This window comes from Typopeltis vanoorti, chromosome 19 (assembly GCF_054136105.1).
Source record: "Typopeltis vanoorti isolate ZY-2024b chromosome 19, IOZ_Tvanoo_1.0, whole genome shotgun sequence".
NCBI classification, from domain to species: Eukaryota; Metazoa; Arthropoda; class Arachnida; order Uropygi; family Thelyphonidae; genus Typopeltis; species Typopeltis vanoorti.
The window spans coordinates 76,356,393-76,381,003 of record NC_143567.1 but is presented as its reverse complement, the minus strand read 5'-3'; the positions used below and the strand labels follow the sequence as shown (position 1 = coordinate 76,381,003).

The 24,611-nt window shown below is 35.5% G+C and overlaps 1 protein-coding gene across 1 annotated transcript in view; it reads right to left on the bottom strand.

Moving 5' to 3' along the window:
- The window catches only part of LOC150096259 (uncharacterized), a 185,836-nt gene that overhangs the window by 119,512 nt on the left and 41,713 nt on the right, over positions 1-24,611 (bottom strand). The window contains exons 2-3 of the mRNA XM_090409014.1: positions 24,107-24,327; positions 9,339-9,489 (exon numbers count right to left, since the gene is read on the bottom strand). Of these exons, the coding sequence (XP_090265140.1) occupies positions 9,339-9,489; positions 24,107-24,327 (372 nt within the window). The remainder of the gene's footprint in view (positions 1-9,338; positions 9,490-24,106; positions 24,328-24,611) is intronic.

The following is a 24,611-nucleotide window of genomic DNA, read 5'->3' as shown; positions in this document are numbered from 1 at the left end:
AGCATTAGAAATTAGATCTGAAATACTGAAAAATATGCACTCTACAGATTATTTCAGTGTTTTATGTTATGAAACTACAGACACCTCAGTTTTAAAACAGTTGATTGTGCACATTAAATATGTTTGTCAACTTGGAAAAGAGGTCGGGATTAGTTTTGTATCAACTTGCAATATCATTGATGGCAAAGCTGAGGCTATTATTATTATTATTGTTCCGGGCAACTCCAAGGAGTCGACAGACTCATCGAGGGAGGCCCTAACATCATGTTAAGAACAACTATTTGACATAGACACAGTATCTATCATACCTTGCCTTGAACTCATTCACAGTCGTAGCACCCACAATAGACTCTGGAAGCATATTCCACTCATTCACCACTCTCCAAGTAAAAAACCTAGCTCTAACACCCTTGTCAACAAAACTCTTGCCCAGCTTCCATGCATGGCCCCTAGTCCTCCCATCACCAGTCATATTTTCAAAAATATCTTCTGGATCAATCTTATAAAAACCCTTCAGTAATTTGAATGTCTCAATCATATCACCCCTCCTTCGCCTATCGTCCAATCTCTGCAACCCACAAATCTTCAACCTATTCTCATAAGGTTCATTCCACAGATCTGCTATCATCTTGGTCATTCGTCTCTGGATCCTCTCCACTTCCTCCCCATCAAGAAGAAACCCTGGTACCCATAACTGGCACAGTAGTCCAGATGGGGTCTTATCAAGGCTCGATACAGAGGAACAACAACTTGTTTGTCTCTGCATGTTAAAGCATTTTTCAGAAGCCAACTGATTTGATGAGCTGTTTTAGTCACTTTTGCAATGTGCCCCCTAAACTTCAATTCCCTATCCACCAACACTCCCAAATCCCTGGCCTCATCAATCTCCTGGAGTATGGTTCCACCAATGCGATATACTGCTGCTATTCTTTTCATCCCAAAGTGCATAACCTTACACTTTGCCACATTAAATTGACATCCATTTTTCCTAGCCCAGTCCTCCAAACTATCCAAATCATCCTGTAAAACTTTGACGTCCTGTGCACTCACAATTGCTCTACCCAACTTTGCATCATCAGCAAACAAGTGAACACTTCCTCTCAAAACCTTTCCTATATCATTGACGAACAAATTGAAAAGCAGTGGTCCAAGAACAGAGCCCTGCAGCACACCACTAGTCACAAGCCATCTTTTAGACTCCGCCCCTGAATAAACCACTCTCTGGTATCTCTCCTTCAACCACCCTCCTATCCATCTCACCAACCCTATATCTATCCCCATCTGCTCCAGTTTACTGATTAGGGTTCCAAGTGGTATCCTGTCAAAGGCCTTGGCAAGGTTCAGTAGTATCACTGTAAACCCATTACCCCTATCCAATTCAGCCGTCACTGTGTTATAAAACGTGAGCAAGTTACTGAGTCACGATTTCCCTTCACAAAACCATGTTGTCCCCCATACAATATCCCATTTTCATCTATCCAATCCTGTATTCTTTTCTTGACTAATTTCTCTAAGACCTTGACAATGATTCCTGATATGCTAATTGGTCGGTAATTTACGACAGAAGTCTTGGAACCACCTTTATGCAGCGGAACTATTTTCCCCTCTTTCCACCCCGTCGGGACTAACCCAGACCCGAGACTGAAATTAAACAAAATGGTCAAGGGTACTGACAATTCTTTAGCTGCTTCTCGTATGACACGAGCTGGTATAACATCCAATCCAATGGATGTATTGACATTGAGGTTATGCAATAGACCAGCGCTTCCCAAACTGTGGGTCACGGCCCCCTTGGAGGCCATAGGTTTTGTTGAGGGGGGCCGTGAAATAATGAAAACAAATTTTAAATGTTTTAAGACTAAGTAGATTTTTTTTTATTTTAAAAGAAACGTATTTAACTTTTATTATTTCTTTTTTTGTTATTTTTTATATTTTAATGAAACGTATTTAACTCACACATTGGTGTTGGTTCACAAACTTTGCTTCCTGCGTATTTTGGAGCTTAATGAATATTAGTAAATATATACTTATTCATATGTTTCATTTCAAAGCAGTGGTTAATTGTATTTACTTTGAATGCTCTCCAGGGAAGCTCCAAATCTTCCTGTACCTTTCATCACGTGTTTGTAATCAGGGACTGTTGATATGGACTTTATATACATATCAAAACTCGTTTTATATTATCACTGTCATCCGAGCTAGTTTTCTGTTACCGATAAAAGTTTTGCATATACTTCACACATGAAAAAAAGCTTAAACAAGTTCATGTGGGGAGATAGTAACTCGCTTGCAGTGGTAAATAACATGTCCTCCCTAACAGCCACTATACTGCAGAGGCAATAAAAACAAGTACTTTTATTATACTAGTGAATAAGGTATGAGGAGTCTGTGTAATATATTTCTCAACAAATAGTGCAATTAGAAACAACTGGGATAAAAGCACACTAATTAATGAATCACATGTCCCCTCATACAGAAACTATGCTGTATAGACTGAAACAAAACCATATGTTGCATGGGCAAACACAGTATGTATCTAACTAAAAACTATTGTTATTAATTAGATGTGTGCGTGTTCGATTTCCCAAGGCAGCAATAAAATTCAACCGAACGTGTTAAAATTCGTTAAAGTGTTAAAACTAAGTAATATATATATATATATATATATATATATATATATATATATATATATAATAAATGTTATGGCAGTTTCACATATGGAATTCGGTTGAAGAGCGTTAGCATTTCAACTCAATTGTCAGCTATGCTTTTATCTTTTGGTTGCGTGATCTTTTTTTAATACCGCACCAATCATATGCACATTTTAATAACCTGCCTTTGCTGTCTGTTTCGCGTTAGGCTTAATTACCTTAAAGGGAGAAAAGTCACAAAAGAGAAAAATGTTCCTGGTCAAAGGCCTTGGCAAGGTTCAGTAGTATCACTGTAAACCCATTACCCCTATCCAGTTTAGCCGTCACTGTGTTATAAAACGTGAGCAAGTTACTGAGGCACAATCTCCCTTCACAAAACCATGTTGTCCCCCATACAATATCCCATTTTCATCTATCCAATCCTGTATTCTTTTCTTGACTAATTTCTCTAAGACCTTGACAATGATTCCTGATATGCCAATTGGTCGGTAATTTACAACAGAAGTCTTGGAACCACCTTTATGCAGTGGAACTATTTTCTCCTCTTTCCACCCCGTCGGGACTAAACCAGACCCGAGACTAATTTCATGTTATGAGTCTGTGGTGTGCCAGTATCGGGTAAGTGGTGATATTATTTGATCTATTCTACGTTAAAAAATTTAACTCTGAGATGGATACGTGGCGATAAAAAAAAAAAAAAATTCCCACGAACAATCAGAAGAAGCAGAAACAGACTCAAAAAAAAAAAAAAAGGACAGTATTTCATATTTTACCAGAACAGCCCGCGTCATCTTCAGAACCAAACGGTAAGAGGCAAAAAATTTAATATATGCATTTGATTTTTGCAATATTCGCTGTGTATGTTTTGTATTGAATATAAATACAATAAATATTATAATAATATATCTCTCTATTACGATTTTTTTTTGAGAGGGGGGGGCCGTGAAATATTTTAATTTTTGCAAAGGGGGCCCTGACATCCAGAAGTTTGGGAAGCACTACAATAGACTACTCGCCTCCACTTCATTCACCACAATTCCCATATAATCTACTGGTTTATTCGTTTCTGCAATGTCAATGACTATAACTAACAAAGTAATTGAAACCCTTGACAGTCTAGACTTAAAAACTTGTAATCTGGTGGGCCTATGATCTGATGGAGCAGATGTCATGATTGGAAAGCAAAAGGGATTTGCAAAACTGCTCAAAAATAAAACAGATGGACTCATGGTCAACTGTCATTGTGTAAACCACCGACTGGCTCTTGCTAGTGCCAGTCGGTGGAATAGCAAGCAAATAAGGCACTGCAGCAGCTGCTGAAGTGCCTTATTTAGTCATGCTTAATGATATCTTAAGGCAATTGTTTTTCTTCTTCCAAAATTCCTCAGTCAGGATGGCTGGTTTAACCCAAATCCAAAATATATGAACAGTCCTCAGATTAAACTTAAAATGGCTAGTGACACTAGATGGCTGTCTCATGATTTTGCAATACAGTCTTTAAGAGAATACATGGTGAGTGTTATAGCTGCATTGGAAAGAAAGGCCACCGAACAAAATGATATCAAAGCTGAAGGTTTAAGAAAATATATCAGAACATCAATTTCGTAGCTTCACTAATGATGCTTTCAGATGTGTTACTGCATTTATCTAACTTGTCTAGATCATGGCAAAGGCAAGATGTTGACTTAACTGAAATAGAGCCAGTCATAGAAGCCAGAAAACTATCCATCATGGAAATGAAAGACACTCCTGGCAGTCATTTTCAAAATCTTCATCAGCATCTTTCAGGTGAATGGTCAGATCTTCACGTTGATTATTCGGATTCTAATGTTATTACGTTTAAGACTACAATATATGATAAATACATAGGCACAGTTATTAAACACCTAGAAGCAAGATTTCCAGATATGCCAATCATTTCCTGCTTTTCAAGAGACTTTTCAATGCAGAAAGTCATGATCAACGTGAGGCTTCTGAGATTCTTTTTGATTATTATTCTAGAAATGGAAGTACTGCAGTTTTAAACTATGAAAGTACTAAACTAGAATGGGCAGTTGCATCAAAAATGATTAATGGACAGTAATACAAAAATCTAGATCCAAGACAAATACTGCTGAAATTAGCAACAATATTTGAGCTCAAAGAGACTTTTCCAAATTTAGCAAAACTAGCTGCTGTTGGACTTTCATTATGCCATACCTGTCATATTGAAAGCATATAGAAAATTCCTGGAAAGTTCCTGTGAGCACAGCTGAATGTGAAAGGGGTTTCTCTGCATTAAATAGGATAAAAACCTGTATGAGGAATTGCATCAGTCAGAACACTAAATAATCTGATACTGATTTCACTGGAGGGACCAGATCCAACAGATTTTAATTACAAAAAAGCTGCTGACAACTGGGCTTCTAAGAAGAAGAGAAGAATTAATGTGTAGAATTTTAAGCTGTGAGCATTACAAGGTTTTTCATTACTTAATGAGAAAATAAGAAAAATCCTAGTCTTGTTTGTTATAATTTCTAATGAAAAAGGGTCTTTCTTAACTTATTCAGAATTTTTGTACACCCGGCTAATGCTTCATTCCACCCGGCTGGTAAAAATTTCTGGGGAGAACACCGGAAGCATCGAAAGTTCCTGGAAAGCAAGTGTGCACTCTTAGAGAATACAAAGAGAAATGCAAGAAAGTGAAACACTGTTTAAAACTAGCTAAACAAAAGTCATGGGAAGACTTGAGTAAGAACATAGTAAACGGATATCAGGAATGTGACAAAATATTCTGGAGGCTATCTGAAAAAAGCATAGAAATGGAGTCTAAAGGAATCTGAAATGGAGTCATAAAGAAATCTGAGATGATAATGGTGATGTGAAAACTAAAGATATTCTAGATTCTGTAGTAATTACTTTGAAAGAACTGCTAAACGAAACAAGCAATGACAGCAGGGTAAGCCAAAGTAAGCCAGCTTGAACAAGCTGGCTTACTTTGGACATACAGGCAGAACAGCAACCATCTGCTTAGAAGAACACGAATCATACATTTGCAATCCCGACTATGGTCAATCTGCCCTTGCAGACCATGTTTTGAATACAATCCACAGCATCTCCTGGGGAAAAAAAAAAAAAAAAAACACCATGCTCCACAATAGTAAATTACCAAAAGAAACACTGTTTTTAGAATCTGCAACGGCACTTGGAAATCAACCGAATTTAAATAAATAAGGTTACATAAAACTTCCCAAAATTTGGGAAACATTAATTATCAAGGATTCACTTAGTATTGTGTTGTAATTGAGTGTGTATGTGTGTGTGTGTGTTACAATAGTTTTTTGTAATCCCTGAAGATGTCTCAGTGAGTGAGCAGACGAAATATTGGAAGCATTAAAATCAGTTTTAATCCTTTCCTAGGGCTGCAAATATTCCATTAAACTTCCAACATGATGTCCTCACAGCACTTAAGCCTCAACACACAGAATTGAGAACCTATAGAACAAATGAAACATTTTAGCTATTTAGGCACAATTTTTAATGAAGATGGCAAATTAAATATTGAAATACATAACCAAATTAACAAAGATGGCATGGTAGGAAATCAACAGAATAAGTGTATATGGAGCCAGAAAGAAACTAGTCAAAACACTAAACTAGCTGTAATGCAAGACAGTGTTCAAACCAATTTTAACTTGTGGATCTGAGAGTTAGATTAGAAATAAAACCTTCATCACAGAAAGAAGGCTACAGACATGAGAGTTCTGAGAAAGATTAGTGGAATGAACAGATGACATCAATGGCAAAATCATATTAAAAATGAGAATATTATGAAAGAACTTGATGTTGTTTGCATTCAGGAATGTGTTAGCAGAGCTAATATCAGGTGGTACAGTCATGTAAACAGAACAGGAGAGGAAAGATTAGCAAAACAAGCGTTCTTTCATAGGCTGGAAGGAAAAAGACCCAGAGCAAGACCAAGATCTAAGCAGATTGATACAGTAAAAAGTGTCTTAGAAGACAAAAATATAGGATAACAGATTAATTTATAGGGAAATTACTGATAAGAAGTTAGTACTGATCCAACTTTTTCATAGAGTACTAACAATAACATCCTGTTCATCCTCATGAAGGTACATATCAGGAATTTGAAGATGGTGACATTACCCACCATTAATCTCGAAACACTTTAACTCCCCTTAATAGAATCTCAGGCATGCTGGAAACCCACCATTAGTTTTGTGCTGTCCATCATCTAGTATATTTTTCCCAAAAGAATGGCTAGCACACCATAATGTCACTGGTTCTGCATATAATTGACTAGTTTTTTGTTTCCTTTATTCTTTTTTCCCAAACTTTAAGTTTCATAATTTTAGATTCTATATCTATGGTTCATTCCAATCATCTTCCTTGTTTACTGTTTATATTCATGTTTCATTTTCTATTTTCAATGTATCATCATCATCATCATCATCAAATTCCTGCCATGTACCCTCAAGGGGTGCACAGGATATGATAGTACTACATGAAAAATTTACATCATTACTAACTTCCTATCTACAATTTTCCTCCAAATCAGTCTGTTACTTGTCAAGACTCCAACATTATCAGATCTTATAATTCTATCGTCTAAGGCACTTTGTACTGTATCAATTCACCTACATCTTGGTCTTTCTCTGGGTCGTTTTCCTGCCAACCTGGCAGAGAACACTTGTTTTGCTAATCTTTTCTCTCCCATTCTATTTAAGTGACCATACTACCTGAGATTAGCTCTACTAACGCATTCCTGGATGCTGACAATGTCAAGTTCTTTCCTAATATCCTCGTTTTTAATATGATATTGCCATTGATGCCATCTGTTCACGCCTCTAATCTTTCTCAGGACTCTCATATCTGTGGTCTCTAGTCTTTGGTCAAGTGTTTTACTTCTGCCCCAGCTCTCAGATCCATAAGTTAAAACTGGTTTGAACACTGTCTTGTATACAGCTAATTTAGTGTTCCGACTAATTTCTCTCTTATTCCATATGAATTTATTCAATTGACTTCCCGCCATACCAGCTTTGCTGATTCTGTTGTCTATTTCTATATTTAACTTACCATCTTCACTAAAAATCATGCTTGAGTAGCTGAAATGTTTCACTTGTTCCACAGGTTCTCCATTCACAACACAGTTGACATTTTCAATGATTCTGCCTATTTTCATTGTTTTTGTCTTTTTATTGCTGACTTTCATACCATATCTATTACAACAGCTATTCAATTTAGTCAGAGAATCTTGCAGACTTGTAGCAGATTTATTTAGAAGTATAACATCATCCGCATAAAGCAAAGAGCTGACATTAACATCTCCAATTTTGATATCATGTTTAATACCACTTTCCTTCATAATGTGATCCATATAGATCATTTTCAATGTATACATATCTAAATTTCACATAATTGAGCTTCATTCTCAGCACCTCTCTCACACTGTACATTTCAACTTATCAAGTTCAGCTCCAAATATCTTCTCATCCCTACTTTCTGAAACTGCACTACCAGGCATGTAACAATCTTTAATATATCTAAATTTTATATTAAATGGAAATTTGCCTTTGGCTTTTAAAGGGGAGCTCCATCTGCAAATAAACTTAGCTATTTCCATCATTACAAAATAATGTTTATTTTGCTTCGATATTTTATTACCTTACTATACAACTCTCTCATGATGAATTACATTAAGAATAATATTTAAGTAATTTAATGAGACCACTGTAATAACTGTAGGTAACCAGATTATTATATTTTGAAATCACAACATTAATCAATAACTAGATTCAGTTTGGGCAATTTTTCCAGAAGAGTGATCCAACAATTTCTTTCAATTTATTTTTTAATAAAAGCAATTTTTAATGTGACTCTGATCCACAAAAGGTTGAAATCTATAGTCATACTACCAAGTTTTGGTATAAATGAAAAGGTAGTTAGAATTTATAACAAAACTTGGTATAAATTCTAAAATTATCTAAAATTTGTATTCATACAAAGTTTTTATATGAACAAAAATTTAAAGGAGTGTGTAAATAATCAATCACTCTAATCTCAACAATAATGATAGCTTCAAAATCCTGAATATGAATGGCATACATTCAATCCACATAAGTTCCAGCAATATCATACTCTAGGATTCTAAGCAAAAATATTGATCATTTCAACTCTTATTACTTTTTTGGTTAGCACTAATTGCCTTTTGTGTTTCAATTTTGTTAATTCATCTCCAGCCATATAAATAACATGACTCTAGCTTTGATAACTGGTAACCAAATTATTGATGCTTTGGCATATTGTGTGGATTGTAATATAGCTTCTCTCTTTGTGGTGTATACACATGTGTACTCAAATGATGCTCTTAATATAAGGTTGAAACATTGGATAATTATCTTGATTAATACCAAATTGAAGTTATTATTCTAACACAGTAGTTGTCTTCATAATTTACCATAGTGAAGGTGATTACCAAGTCGCTATGCAAGAAAAGGAAAATAAGTATAACAATCATAGCCAATCATAATGTATTTTTTTTAAACAACTGACAGTGATGATTATCATAATCAAGCAAAAATAACAAGTTTTACACATCAGTAGCTGATGATATCATATCAGCAACAAAGGAAAACAAACACTGCAGCACATAATTATATCTTCTACTCAATCAATGAAGAGACTTACCTATAAAGAGTATTAAAGGCTTTTGCACATCCATTTACATCACATTCAAATGGTTTTTCTTTAGTATGAACCCTTATGTGAATCTTCAGACTATAAGATGTAAGGAATGATTTTCCACAACCTTCCTGTGTGCATATAAAGGTATATTCACCTGAAAAATATCCTCTATTTAAATCTTTTCCTCCTGCCTTATTAAATGGCATGCAAAAAAAAAAAGAAAATTAACTTTTAATACAAAAATAAGCAATAATTTAATAATCCAAAGCAGGCCATCCAATAAACTGCTCTGAAGTCCACATACAGTTGACTGTCACTATAGCAAACACTGTCATAATAAGCTTACTCACTACAATAAATTAAAAAAAAAAAATTCCTCTCTAATTATAGCAAACTATCCACTATAACAAGTTATTCTTATGATCTCTACAAGTTTTGCTATAATGACAGTCAACAATAAAAGGGAAGAAAAAAAGGAATAAAGGATCCAATGGTGGAAGCATTATTACTTGGGGTATTATGTATGTTATCACAAGGAATCAGAAAATTCTTCTTGTACAAGGAGATATTAGAGCAAATATCGATGATTACAGTAACTTTTAAGAGTTGTGCTAAACTTCATCAGAGTAAGCAATGGTCTAATGAAAATGATATTCAAATTTTATAGCGGCTTCATCAGTCTCTTAGTCTAAATCCAACAGAGTATTTGTAGATTACATTGAATAAAAGCATTTGTAACATACATCAAAGAAAGTATTAGGCATACTAGTTTATTATAGATGACTGAATCTGTTTCAAATCATTCCCACATTCACGATTGAGAAGAATAGTCAAAAATAAGGAAATGATTTGAACAGATTAAAGCTTCTATAATAAACTTGTGTCTAATATGCCTAAGCACACCTTATCTATTATTAAAGCTAATGGAAATAACAAAATATTGAAAATATTGCTAAATCAAATATCTTTTTTAAGATTACATAAAATTTATCCTGTGATAAAAATATGGTGTGCTAATACTTGTGGTCAAGACTGTACATAAGATTTATAAGTTCAGATTTGCTCATGTGATTAATCATGAAAAAGATTAAAATAATTTATTTTGTACTTTGGTATAAGCTGGAAATTATTGTCCTACAGAAAGTAAGATGGATACAAAGAGGTGATATTCAGAAAGTTAGCAGACATTTATGGATATTCCATTTAGAAAATGTTATTTGCTGAACTTCAAAGCAGGAAATTATGACTGACTCAGGAAAATACTAGGTTTATCCCATAATATCGGTTGCTAGATTAGGAAGAATATTGATGGTGCATAGGCAATATTTAAAAAAGACATCAGTGATGCAATATCAGAATGCATCCATAGAGTTTGAAGAATAAAAGGTAGGAGTGAAATGAATGTGCAATCTTATTAAGCGAGAGTCTTAAGAAAAAGATTTATGAGAAGGAATATCATATACATAAGGATGATGTTAGATATGAAAATTATAAGGCATAGGCCACAAGAGTTACAAATATTGTACAGAAACCTATGTGCGAGTATGAAAAGACAACAGAAAAGCATTCTATTGTCATGTTGCAAGTCAAGGAAAGAATGAACATGACTGAACAACTTTCATCAATAAGTATGGTATGCAGGTGATAAGAGATACTGATAGGTGAAGATTTTGTAAAAGTTGATAAGCGATTGCATATAGAAATTGATTGAGAGAGAATTTCTACTTTGCAATGAAATTCATGGGTTTACTAATGGAAGCTCACATTTTATAATAATGTTACAGATGAATGAGACAATGGGAATGATAAACCAGGATTCTTTTGGACTTTGCTAAAGCTTTTGACAGGATACAGCATGAAAGGCTGTTGCATAAGTTGGATGATATGGGATTGGATTGGATAATAAACTACTCAACTTGTTTGAATACCAGATCTATTTTACTAATTACATAATTAGTGCCTTCTTGTTAGTGGTATTGGATTTTTATCCACCAAAAACAGAGAAGGTTGTATTCATTACAAAGTCATAGGTAGAATGGTTTCAGCAACTTTCCACCACTCTATCTATCACTGGATTATAAACTACTAGTTTAGACAAGAGGACAGCATTATAAACTACTAATTTAGACCAGAGAATGGCTGACTGACATATCAGTAAGTGGTGTATGGGGAATGAAAGTCAGCAAGATTTAAACTGACTAGCACTTACAGGGATCAGTCCTTGGTCCACTGTTATTCAATCTTTACATTAATGATATTGGTAAGGATTTAACAGGTGACATATAGCTATTTGCTGATGATGCAAAGACAAGCAGGATAATCAGGAATGCAGTATGATTTGAGAAAGCTGGAATTGTGGGCATGTGAAAATCACTGTAAGTTCAATATGAGTAAAGGTAAAGTTATGCACATTGGGGTAATGAGATAGCCAATGGTATATTATACTAGGAGGATTAAGATAGAAGAAATTGACCGAGCTAGGGAGTTTAATAGAAGGGAAGTTAAAGTTCAGGAGCCATATAACAAAGATTATAAATACAACTCGGAGGATAACTGCAATGCTGAAATGAACACTGACATGTAATGGAAATCATTTTGTCTCATTACAAGGTTTTGATACAACCTCATATTGATCATGTGCAGATCTGGTTTCCTGGTTTTTGAGGTGATGCAGATATAGTGGATAGGGTACAAAGGAATGTTAAAGACAATATTGGGACTATCGAATAAAGATTATGAGGAGAGATTGAGAATTTGAAGATGCTAGCAAACTGGAGAAAGAGAGGGTGACATGATAAAGACCTACAAACTTCTGAAAGGATCATAGAGAATACCAGTAAATAGGATTTTTAAATTTTATGGATTATGGGCAGAGGACAAGAGGGCATCCATAGAAGTTGGGAATGAATGCAGTTCAAGAAAGGAATGAGAGCTAGAAGTTTTTTTTAAAAGAGTGGTGCATGAGTGGAATGGTTTGTGTTAGAAGGCTATGAGTGTGGATAATGTAAGTGAATTCCAGAGAAGGTATGATATGTGGTGTGAGTGATATGTGGCCTCTCTCAATTGGTCCCCAACTCCTGGAGGACTTTTATAATAATAACTGTTCTGAATCCAAAATCACTACCAAAAATGGTTGAAACAATTACAGAAAAAGGAAGAACATCTGATATATGTTACAATTTCATCAACTTTCTATACACAGGTGATTCTCACAATATAATATCTTCACTTAGATGATATACCCTTGCAAAATGATCACTTAGTAGCTAACAATTTCGCCTGTCTCTGTTACCTCTCTACCATCTGCACTCCCATAGTCATTCCATTCCACCTACTTGATACGTTATGAAAAATCTCTTTGGGATTTCCTTTTCACCTGTTCAGCTAATTTCTTCTCATAATCTTCAGCTAATTGCTTACTCATAAATAAGAATCAGGCAAGAAAGGTGATCATGTTGATCACCTTTCTTGCCTGATTCTTGTTTATGAGTAAGCTGGTCACCTTTCTCTTTATATAACCTCCACAATATTTTCTTTGCAGTTCATGCTTAATGATACTACTCATCCATCTAACTCCTACCTGATTTACCCTCCTGACCTTAGATATACAGTGTGATACTGCTTCCTCCAGATACCCTTGACTATTCCTCCATGCACTGTGAACATCCTTCCCTTGCTGATCTTTATGACATGGTACTACTTCAAGCTGCCTCCTATGGATTCTACCTGTCTTGTAGTTCCATATATATATACACCCCTCTTTAACTAAATAACTAAAATTTCCATGTTTTACTACCTCCTAAGTCAAGATTATGTGATCACTTTCCTAAATTGGAAGCAATGTAACCTCCTTAGTTATGGACAGGTCTTTAACGTATAACAAGATCTAACATTCTTATACCCCAAGTCCAGTCTGTCACATTCTGCTTCAAGTAATTATCTCCCAGTAAGTGTATAAATTCCATTTCCTTTCGGCCATGTGATCTTCCCTCCTCCAATCTATGTCTCCGAAGTTGAAAACCCCAAAATAATTATTTGACTTGCACTCATTGTACTAATCTGTTGATGCATGTCTTTCACATCATCCCTGGAATCTCCTGGCCAGTAGCAGCAACCAATTTTATATTTTATCCCATGGGTCTCAATCTCACACTAGATTGACTCAAAAGAACTGCTCTGCATGACTGACTCTTACTTTTGTTGGCTGCAATTTATCTGCTATCACCAGCAGCACTCCACCCCATCCTGTCTATCTTATCTGTCCTGAAAATACTAAATCCTTGTAACATCATCATCTACTGTTAGCAGTCTCACTAATGCCTATAACATCTGGCAAGGTTGCACTAACAAATGCCCAAAACACCTCCCTCTTGTTCCTGATACTTCTGACATTATATAGAATTTGCAGCATCCCTGTAGGACTCCAACCACCTTTACTTCCTGAATTGACTACCCTATTCAATATTTTTGCTTGAGAGACTAGATTCTGCACTTGTTAGTCATTCTCACACTCATTTGCTTCATGGTTATCATCACACATGCTCATCTATCCTAATTTCTTTAGTTTTCCTGCCTTTGCATTTCTACATTCTCAGTAAACAAAGCTTTCTCTAGACATGTAACTCTGAATCCATTTAAGTGCAGTTCATCAGAATTGTACACATCTTTGCATTCATCAAACACAGGCCATTGTTCCACAAACTCTTTATTGTTCCTTCTGCACAAGGTGTGTATTGATTCATTAGCTATCATCACCCTCCTTCTCAGTTCACCTGTATCGTATGTAGCAACAGACTTACAAATTTCACCTTCTTGTTCTTATTTTTCACTTCTTCCAATAACTCTTTCACATGTTCCCTCATACAGTACTTCTCACCTCTGAAGTCATTGGTTCCAACCAAAACATTCAATTCTTTCACCTTCCCTTTCTGCATTCTGACAGCATTACTAATATTTAATTTTTGCACCAGGGAAACAAGATTTTGTAGTGCTTTCATGACATACCCCCCCCCCCCCTTATCATAGAATTGCCATAAAAACTTATCAGCTTCTGCTCCTTCTCTCATTTATTCTTACAATTTTCTTTTTGGCTTTGGGCATCTTGCTTTTTTTTTTTTTTTTTCCCTGTTCCCAGTTCAGCTCTCTTGCTTTCTGCAGCCTTTCAATCTTGTGCTTTGTCCTGCAAGTGAGTTTTTTTTTCTTTATTCAGGTCTTCTGCATTCTCCTGAACTTTCATCACTGCAACTTTTGAAGACACTATCTTACTGCTCCTTTCAATCACCCCATTTATATTTTCCTTGACCATCATTAAAACCTGGACCTTCATTCACTAAAATACTTCTGGTTTCATGGCTTTCAATACTAACTTCGGCTACTTCATTCTTTCACTTCTGACAAGTTTCTAGCTCGCAAAATATCTAAGGCACACTATCTCTCCACTTCCACTCTTATACCACAATCTATTTTCTCTTGGTAATGAATACATAATGCACACACACACTACATTACACAAAATCTCCCACATCAAACCCCCTCACAACAATGTCTTAGCCACCATTGCGATTCTTGGCATTGGTGCTATGAATAATACAGTTTATCTATTGTACACGGTATAAATATATCAAAAATAACACTTAACCACACAGTCATACACAAGAATACTACAATTGCTAATTATCAAAATAGCATTAAATCAATATTAAAACAATATATAAGCTATGAAAATACTTCATGGCTAGCTTATATGATGCCAACTTTGATGTCTAACCATAATCAAATTCAATTATTGCCATAAATAATTATTGCAATAATCATTTACCGATATAATGTGCAAATATCAATGGTTATTGGTTTAGTTTAAGAATTACAATCTCTACATACAGGCATCAGAAATACATTGAACAAATATATAAAACATACCACTGATATACATTTGCCATGAAGACATTCTGTGTAAATGCACCTCCAGAAGGATGAATTATAAATGGAAAATACTATACTGATTGTTATATAATAATCAGATTGGTTGAGCAGATCATATCTTTGCTGTCCGACTAACAAGCAGTGGGTTTTAAATCTTATTATGGGCAAAGATGTATCTTTAGATGATGGGGTTAACATTTTATAAATTGCTGTTGTGTTAAAAAGTGCATATGTAAGGAGAAGAGAATGATGGATGTTAACTGTTTTAAATTAAATGGGGAAAGAGGAAGGACATTATGACTGTATTATAATGTCCTTCTCCCTCCCCTGCCCCCATCTCTCTGACCAACTTGCCTATTATGCAGGATGGAAAATCCGAGTTTTAAGAAGAGAAACCCTGGAAGCGCTATGTGAGGCTGGTTAACTCCTCAGATTAATTTCAATACCTGGCATGACACTATCACCCTGACTTCCTGAAGGACTATAGCTGTTCCCAGCCTGGTTGGCCGAGTGATTAGTGTGTCTGCTCTAAACCAAGGGATGTTTATGATTGTCCATTAACCAATTACCATATGTACTGCTGTGATCTGTGTTCCGGTGCAGTATGACCTCTGATGTCTTTGTGCCATAAAAATCAAATTAAAAAAAAAAAAAAAAAACTACAGGTGTTTAAAAAAAGTTTTATGCTTGTTCCCTAAACCAAGACTTCAGGGTTATCTAACCAAGTATTTTTTTGAACTGCGGGTCATGATCAATTAATGGGCCATGAAATCAATTTAGTGGGTGGAAGCAAGCATTGTTTTTTTTAATGAAACATAACAGAAAATATCAGAGTGGATCTTCACAGATAACTTTAAAACACTGATTGTATTTTGCACACATGTTCAATCTAATTATAAAACACAAATAGACACCATGCCAAATAAGGGAAGTAAGTTTGTGACATTTGCTTTCATCAGAATGTCTCACAGCATCGGTCTTCATAAATATAAAAAACAACAAATAAAATATATTTTAAAAATTCCATTTAGATCTGAGGCCAATGTTGTTTACAAACAAATTATCATTGCATTATTTGGAAAGAATATTATCAAGTGCAACGTTTTTCAAGTTTGCAACAAAACTAACATTTCATGGAACTTTTGTTTTGGTTTCGTATACAGATACATGTGTGTGTGCACGCATGCATGCCCACACACACACACACACACACACACACACACACACACACACACACACAATGGGTCACAATATAAAATGTATTTCTTATTGTAGGCTGAGGTCAAGAAAGTTAAAAACACGGATCCAACGTTGACATTCATTTGTCAATTCACATAACAACAACAGATATAGGATTTGCATACAACAAACAAATATTTTCCCACAAACACCGCAAAATTTTTTCAGCTTGTTTAGCATGTTAAAATTCTTAAACAACTTATCGTAATCTCTATTACTATTATTGTATTTAAATTGCAAATTACATAATTTATATTTTAGTACAAATATTGTAATATACAATCATAAAGGACATTAAACAGAACACTGAACATCAATTATAATTCACTATGATGTTATAAGTGCAACTTTTATTGCTGGAAACATAATATTGTATTACAAAAGAATACTGTATTAGAAAAGGAAACAAACTTTTACTTCCTTCCTGAATTCAATATATATACAGGTAACCCTCGTATAACACGGTACTCGCACAATGCGGTTTACAAATTGTGATAACCCTTGTTCAACGCGGTTTCGATAAAAACACAGTCTAAAATTTGTAGCAACCTTCATCTTTTCATATATTTTTCACGGCAACTTAAAAATCAAATTTTATCTTTGTTAAATTTACGTCTGCACGTATCACGCATGTAGTTATAAGTAGCGAATTCATATCAGGGGAAATACCCTTTACACGCATGTTTGTCAATTGTTTACGGCGTAAAGGGTTACTACAATTTTTATAGTAATGGCAACATAGAGGGTTTTTGTGACATCATTGAAAACGAAATTAGTGAATTAATTGATGGGGAAATAGATTTAAATTAGAAGGAACGGTACAATTAGTAGATGACATCAAACCAAATGGCAGGGAAAGTTCTGCCGAAGATTCTGATTGTGATGAATCCACTAAAGAATTCAGTTTAAAGAAATTACCAGAAGGTTTGGACTTGGCAAGGAAGTTAGGAAGTTATTTTACAGATAATGATCCCTCATTGGAGCGCTCTGGAAAATTCACGAGACAATTGGACATTTGTTTAGCTCCATATTATGAACTTAATAAAATAAAAAATTGCAGCGTCGTGTATAGTAAGGTCTTATTACTGACTTCTTGATAACTGAACCAAGCCGAAGTATGCAATGAGAATTATACAAATGGTGTCCAAGAGATTTCAAGTGATGACGTCCGGCCACTCGTAAATAAAGAACATCTAAGAAATGTTTGTTTTGAAGACGGTGATGACGATTAAATTATGCACTTTATTTTATTTTGCCTAAAAAATTTATGCATTATGGGCAATGAAATTTACGTACAATTTGCATTTTTATAATTTTATGCTATGTATTTTGTTTCATAGTTTATATGTTTTCTTAATTACCTGAATTAAATAAAAATATTTTTTGTTGGATATGTCATTATTGTTTATATAATTAAAAAAAAAAACAATTTCGGAACATAACCCTACTTTTTTATGTGATCTGGTCTTGCATAACGTAATTTATATAACACAGCATTTCTGTGGAAATGCTGTGTTATATAAATTTTTTTTAAATTTTAAAAAATTTTTAAATTATTTAAAATTATATAAAAGTTATATAAAATTTTAAAAACGTTCTCAGCCTCAACATTAGATAGCAACACTATTGGCAAGATTTTTTTTCTCTCAGCTGGTACATCTGTCATAAGCATCCATGTGAAATTACAAGTCATTCTATTAAGTAGTTTGTTTTAAACAGCTGTCTGAAGCAAAAGTGTTGTTTGTATTCCTTGAAATGGATAAATTGAGTATGTGTGGTTAAAAAATCCTTTGTAAAAGAAGGTTTAACACCAAAAGAAATTAATTCGAAGTTCATAAAAGTTTATGAGCACTCGTCTCCTTCGTTTCCGACAATTAAGAATTGGCTACCGAGTTTAAATGCGGTCGTACCAGCCTTGAAGACGATCCGCTTAATGGAATTTCAAAAAGTGTAACAACACCAGAAATCACTGATCAAGTGCACGATATGGTATTGGATGACTGACAAGTCAAAGTGCATGAAATTGCTGAGACTATAGGCATTTCAAAAGAATGTGTAGGATATATTTTGTGAACATTGCAAATGAAAAAGCTTTGCATAAGATGGGTGACGCTTGCTCACAGCAGATCAAAAACGCACTCGAATGAAAATCTTTGAACAGGGCTTGGAGCATTTTAACAAGAATAAAACTGATTTTGTGTGTTGATTTATTACTACGGATGAGACTTGGATTCACCATTACACACCAGAATCCAAACAGCAGTCAAAACAGTGGATAGAAGCCGGTTGTTTAGTGCCAAAAGAGACAAAGTCGGTTCCATCAGCAGGAAAGGTCACGGCATCGGTGTTTTGGGGCATTTTGTTTATTAATTATCTTGAAAAGGGTAAAACAATAACTGGGAAATATTATCCCGATCTTTCGACCAGACTAGACAAAAAATTCGTGAGAAAAGACCCAGTTTGCAGAAGAAAAAAATCATCTTTCATCAGGACAATGCACCTGCTCACAAAGGTGTTTTGGCAATGGGAAAATTAAGGGATCTGCACTATGAATTGTTGGAACATCCCCCCTATTCCCCACATTTGGCTCCCTCTGACTTCTATCTCTTCCCAAAACTCTTCCTTGCTGGTCAGCGTTTTTCTTCGAATCAAGAGGTGATTGCAGCTGTAGAGGGGTATTTTGCAGATCTTACTGAGAACCACTACAGAGAACGGGTTAATGGTGCTGGAGCATCACTAGAATAAATGTATTAGTCTTAAGGGAGATTATGTTGAAAAATAAAAATTTATAATTTTAAAATTATAAATTCGTTTTTTCATTGTTAGGCCGAGAACTTTTCAAACCACCCTTGTATATATGCCTTTCATTTCTTTGGTAAGTAAATTTATCCTACTCCATTTTCAGTCCCACATACTGTATTAAACTGTTACATATTTTTATAATAAATAACATTGTGGTTTTTTTTCCCTCTAACCTATCAATGGCATCATATGTTTGAGTAGAAAATTCACCCCCTTTCTTTTGTTTTCTTTTTTGATACAAACAACTATTTCTTTACTCAAGTAAAAGAGTTAAATGTAAATGGAACAAATGGTTCGTAATATATAATTTATTATAGTTATAAACAATGTTGTTTTATACAGTTCTTCCACTGGCCAAGTGAATGTGATCACGATCAACATGAAGGAAGGAGAATGTTTAAAGGGAGAGAGGGGTTAGTTCAAAACAGTTGGAAACATTGTATTAGCATAACAACTTTGTGTCTACAAACATACTGGGTTGTTATTATTACCCCAAGACTTCATGGAGTCAAAGACTCATCTCGGAGGTCCTTTTATCACACACACACACACACACACAGCTCACCATACCGTGCCTTGAACACATTCAAACTCCTTGTAGACACCACACTCTCAGGCAAGGCATTCCAATCATTCACAATTCTGCACGAAAAAACCCTGCCCCTCACTCCCCTACTCACACCCTCTTTATACAGTTTCCAGGGATGACCTCTGGTTCTCCCCAATCTCCCACTATTTTCTATAGAACTTCTCCAACATTGATCCTATAACCTGTAGGTCTCTATCATATCCCCCCTCTTCCTCCAGTCCAGACTCTGCAAATTACATCTTCTCAATCTTTCCTCATACTCCAGAAACTACCTTAGTCAATCGCCTTTGGACCCTTTCCAATATCTCTTCATCCTTCTGAAAACCCAGTGACCAAATCTGAGCACAATAGTCCATGTGTGGCCTAATCAAAGCCTTATATAACGGAACAAGAATCTCCCTACTTCTACATGTTAGCGTCCCCCGCATCATTCCCAGAAGCCTTTGTGTTGTCTTCACAATTTTGGCTATGTGTCCCTTGAATTTCAGATCCTTATCCACTATCACCCCCCAGATCTCTTATTTCTTCCACCTCCAACAATATATCCTTATAGCCTTATACAACGGAACAAGAATCTCCCTACTTTTACACGTCAGTGTCCCCCTGCATCATTCCCAGAAGCCTTTGTGTGGTCTTCATAATTTTGGCTATGTGTCCCCTAAATTTCAGATCCTTATCCACTATCACCCCCAGATCTCTTATTTCTTCCACCTCCAACAATATATCCTCACTGAGCATAAATTCTGCATCCCATCTTTGTGTTCCAAATTTTAAAACCTTACATTTTGCAACATTGGACTCACATCTCCATTTCTGTGCCCAATCACTCAATTCTTCTTCTAAGGCCACAACATCTTCACTACTCTTTATGGTTTGTCCTAACTTTGCATCATCTGCAAACAACTGAATATCTCCATCCAAATCTTCACCTGTATCGTTAATACAAGTTAAACAGTAATGGCCCCAAAACAGACCCCCGAGGCACTCCACTAGTGACTTTACTTTTCCTGGATATCGCTCCCCCATACACAACTTGTTGATACCATCAGATAGCCAGTTTCCAATCCACTGCACTAATCTAATATCCAACCCCATCTGCTCTAGTTTGACTATCAATTTATCATGAGGTACTCTATCAAAAGCCTTTGCGAAATCTGAGTATATTACTGTGTATCCTTCTCCTCTGTCCAAGGAAGCAGTCACTTTATTGTAATATGCAAGTAGATTACTAAAACATAAACTCCCTTTAGCAAATCCATGCTGTCCATCAGAGATAATACCATTGTTGTCAACCCAACTCTGGATCCTAGTTCTCACAAGCTTCTCCAACAACTTAATCACAACACCTGACACACAGATAGGCCTATAGTTTGATGCTTGAGTTCAATCACCTCCTTCATGAAGTGGCACAATCTTGCCCTCTTTCCACTCCTTAGGGACTTGACCGAGTGCAAGACTCATATTAAAAAAATATGTCAAGACAGGTGTCAACTCCCTGGCACATTCCTTCAGAATACATGGTGATATATTATCAAGTCCCACAGCCTTATTAACATCTAGTTTACTCAACTCCCCATATACCTCTTGCTGACTTACAGTCAGTCTCTCCTCCCCATCATCTACTGCTCTCAATCTCTCCATGAAGACACATTCACAAGATTGAAAGACCTTTATGAATTGCTCATTAATTATCTCCACCACACATTCTGCAACAGCTGTCTTTATACCATTTTCTCCTATAAATGTCATCCTTCCATAATCATTCTTTCTTTTGCTAGCTACATATCGAAAGAACTCCTTAGGATTCTTTTTGGCTTCATTAGCTAACTGCAGTTCATACCTCTCTTTAGCTATCCTCACCAACCAAGTCACCAACCCTTCTTGCCTGGTCTTTGTAGACCTCATGGAATTGGTTATTTACACTTCTCTTATGCTGCCTCCACAATGCCCTCTTTCTCTGTATCGCATACTTAATCTCTTTATTAATTCATCTCACACCTACTTTATTTAACCTTCTCACCCTTGGAATACACTTAGACATTGCATCTACTAGATAGTTTTTGAAAATCCCCCAAGCTCCACTGATCTCTTTTCCAGCTAACTCCTCATTCCATGCTACACCCGCAAGCTGTCTCCTGAGCTCTTCATATTCACCCTCCCCTTGTAGTTCCACATATACCCTTTTCTCGCAGAGGTCCTCACACTGCTGGCAACCACCCAGGTAATTGACTCTTGGTCACTCTCACCAATTGGTGGATGATATGACGCCTCATTTATAATTACATCCTCTGATGAGATGACCAAATCCAAGACCCACAATCCTCGCGTGCCCTCTGTTACATACTGTCTGAGGTAGTTATCCCTCAAAAACTCAAGAAACTCATTTTCTTTACTCCCAGTTGCTATCTCATCATTCCAGTCTATATTGCCATAATTAAAACTGCCCATAATGATCACCCTTTTCTTATTTGCTTGACTAATTTGATTATACATTTCATTATCACCACCATCCACATTACCTGGTCTATAACAACATTCTACCAAGTATTTGATTCCATTCACCTCTATCTCACACCATACTGCCTCAAAACCACTGGCATTATTTCCCTCTCACATCTCTACTTTGTATGGACATAACTCTTTCTCTATCATCAATAGCACTTCCCCTCCCTTTTTACCCCTTCTATCCTCACGAAACACATCATACCCTTCCATCTCTATTCCTGTCAGGATGTCGTCCTCTTCCAACCATGTCTCACTTATTCCGACAATCTTTGGGTGAACAGAAGCAATTAATGCAACCATTTCATCTGCCTTGTTTCTTATACTTGTAGCATTTGTATACAAACACAAGAGCTCATTTCTGGATCTACAGCTAGTTCAACTGATACCACTCACTCAATGTGATCTCTCCATGCTCGACTGGGGCCATTTCCCTTTCTGCTTATTCATTTTAAAATCCTTTTCAATTCCAACTGTTTCCTCTTGATCCCAGGTCATCTCATTTCTTTCCTGTCTACACATGCTCTCACCTCCTCTCGGAGCATCCACCTTTCTCACACTGTGTATTCCTGTCCACCCTGAGCCTCCCCATTTCCCTGCTCCTCTTGCACACCCATTCTCTCATTTTCTATACTCATACCACTCACTTCCTCATTCATAAACAACTCTTCAATCTCTCTCCTGTCTTACTCCCCTGCTCTTCCACATCACTCCCCTCTCGATCTGATTCATTCTCCCTATTCACTTCTCTACCTTCCAGCAGCAGTCTCTCCAAGCAACTCACACCATAACCACTCAAATGCAGTCCATCGCTCCCATACAGTTCACTTCTTCCTTCAAACTCATTCCACACATTAACAAACTGTACTCCCATCTCCTCACACATTTCAGCCAGCATATCATTCATAATCCTTGCTCTCCGCCTCATCTCACCACAGTCATCTAGGCAACACGTTGACTACCCTTCCTGTCACACTATTCTCTTTTATCCTTCTAAGCAGCCTCCTGATCATTATATTTGTCTATATTTCTAGCTATTTTTTCCAGTATATATACTTATGTTCAGGGATCAACAAATAATGTAAAATCCTACTCACCACAAAAATACAAAACGTACTTGGCCAAGATCCTCCCATTTTTTAATGATCACTATAAGACAGTAAAAGTTCCATAAAGTGATGAGTGGTGCTGTATCATTGTTTGGAAAACATTTCCTTCATGTTATAACCATTCCAAGAAAGATAAGTTAATAAATAACAAAACAGGAAGAACAGTAAACACAACACAGAATTTATGAAAAACATAATTTCTTACATTAATTTTTGTTATTAGAACAGCCCTTTATGTTACACATGTTCTTCTGTGTTTTCTTAAAGTTAAAATAAGATTTTGTTTATGAAGTTTTTTTTTTTTTTAATAAAAAAAGATTCTGTTTTGTCCAGCCTGCAGCTATTTGCTAACTGTATAAGTCTGCTTGCAAATAGCTGCAGGTGAGTGACCAAGACTATATGTTGAGCCCTGTTTATGCAGTATAATATAATGGGTATTGTTTTATGTGACATTGCTGCTAGATATAGTACAGAGACCAATAAATTAATAATTATTATAAACTAAACCCATTCCAAAAATCAATGAAAAAAAAAAAAAAAGAAGTAAAAATACATGATGGCCATTGTATTCTTAAAAACTTAATTCGAGCGATTTATCATTGTATTACCTGTATGTGTTTTTTGATGAGTCTTAAGATTTCCGGCAGTACTGTATGTCCTAGAACAGCCTTCGTAATCACATCGAAACCTCTTAATTTCCTTCTGATTAGTCTCTTGATTTCTACTTTCAATAGTAAGTGTAGCATGAGAAAGATTGCTAGGCATAGGACTATTGCCTGGGTTGATCTGCATGCATATCTGATCAGCTGATATTGTGTGCTGGATATACCTGAAATTTAAATTAGAATGAAACTGACTGACTACATTTCAGTTTCTTCAAATTAAAGCAGAACACAGTAATAGGTTGTAATAAGACTAGTTTTTTTTTATATGAAATATGAAGAAATGCTCTTCATATTTCATATAAATGATGTCTAATGAGAATCAATTCAAACCAAAATTTCATATTACAATACACTTCTAGTATATAAACAACAAAAAATATTTAATTTTTAAAATAATTAACTACATATAGTTTAATATCAGTTATGAATGATTAGCCAGGCTTCAGAC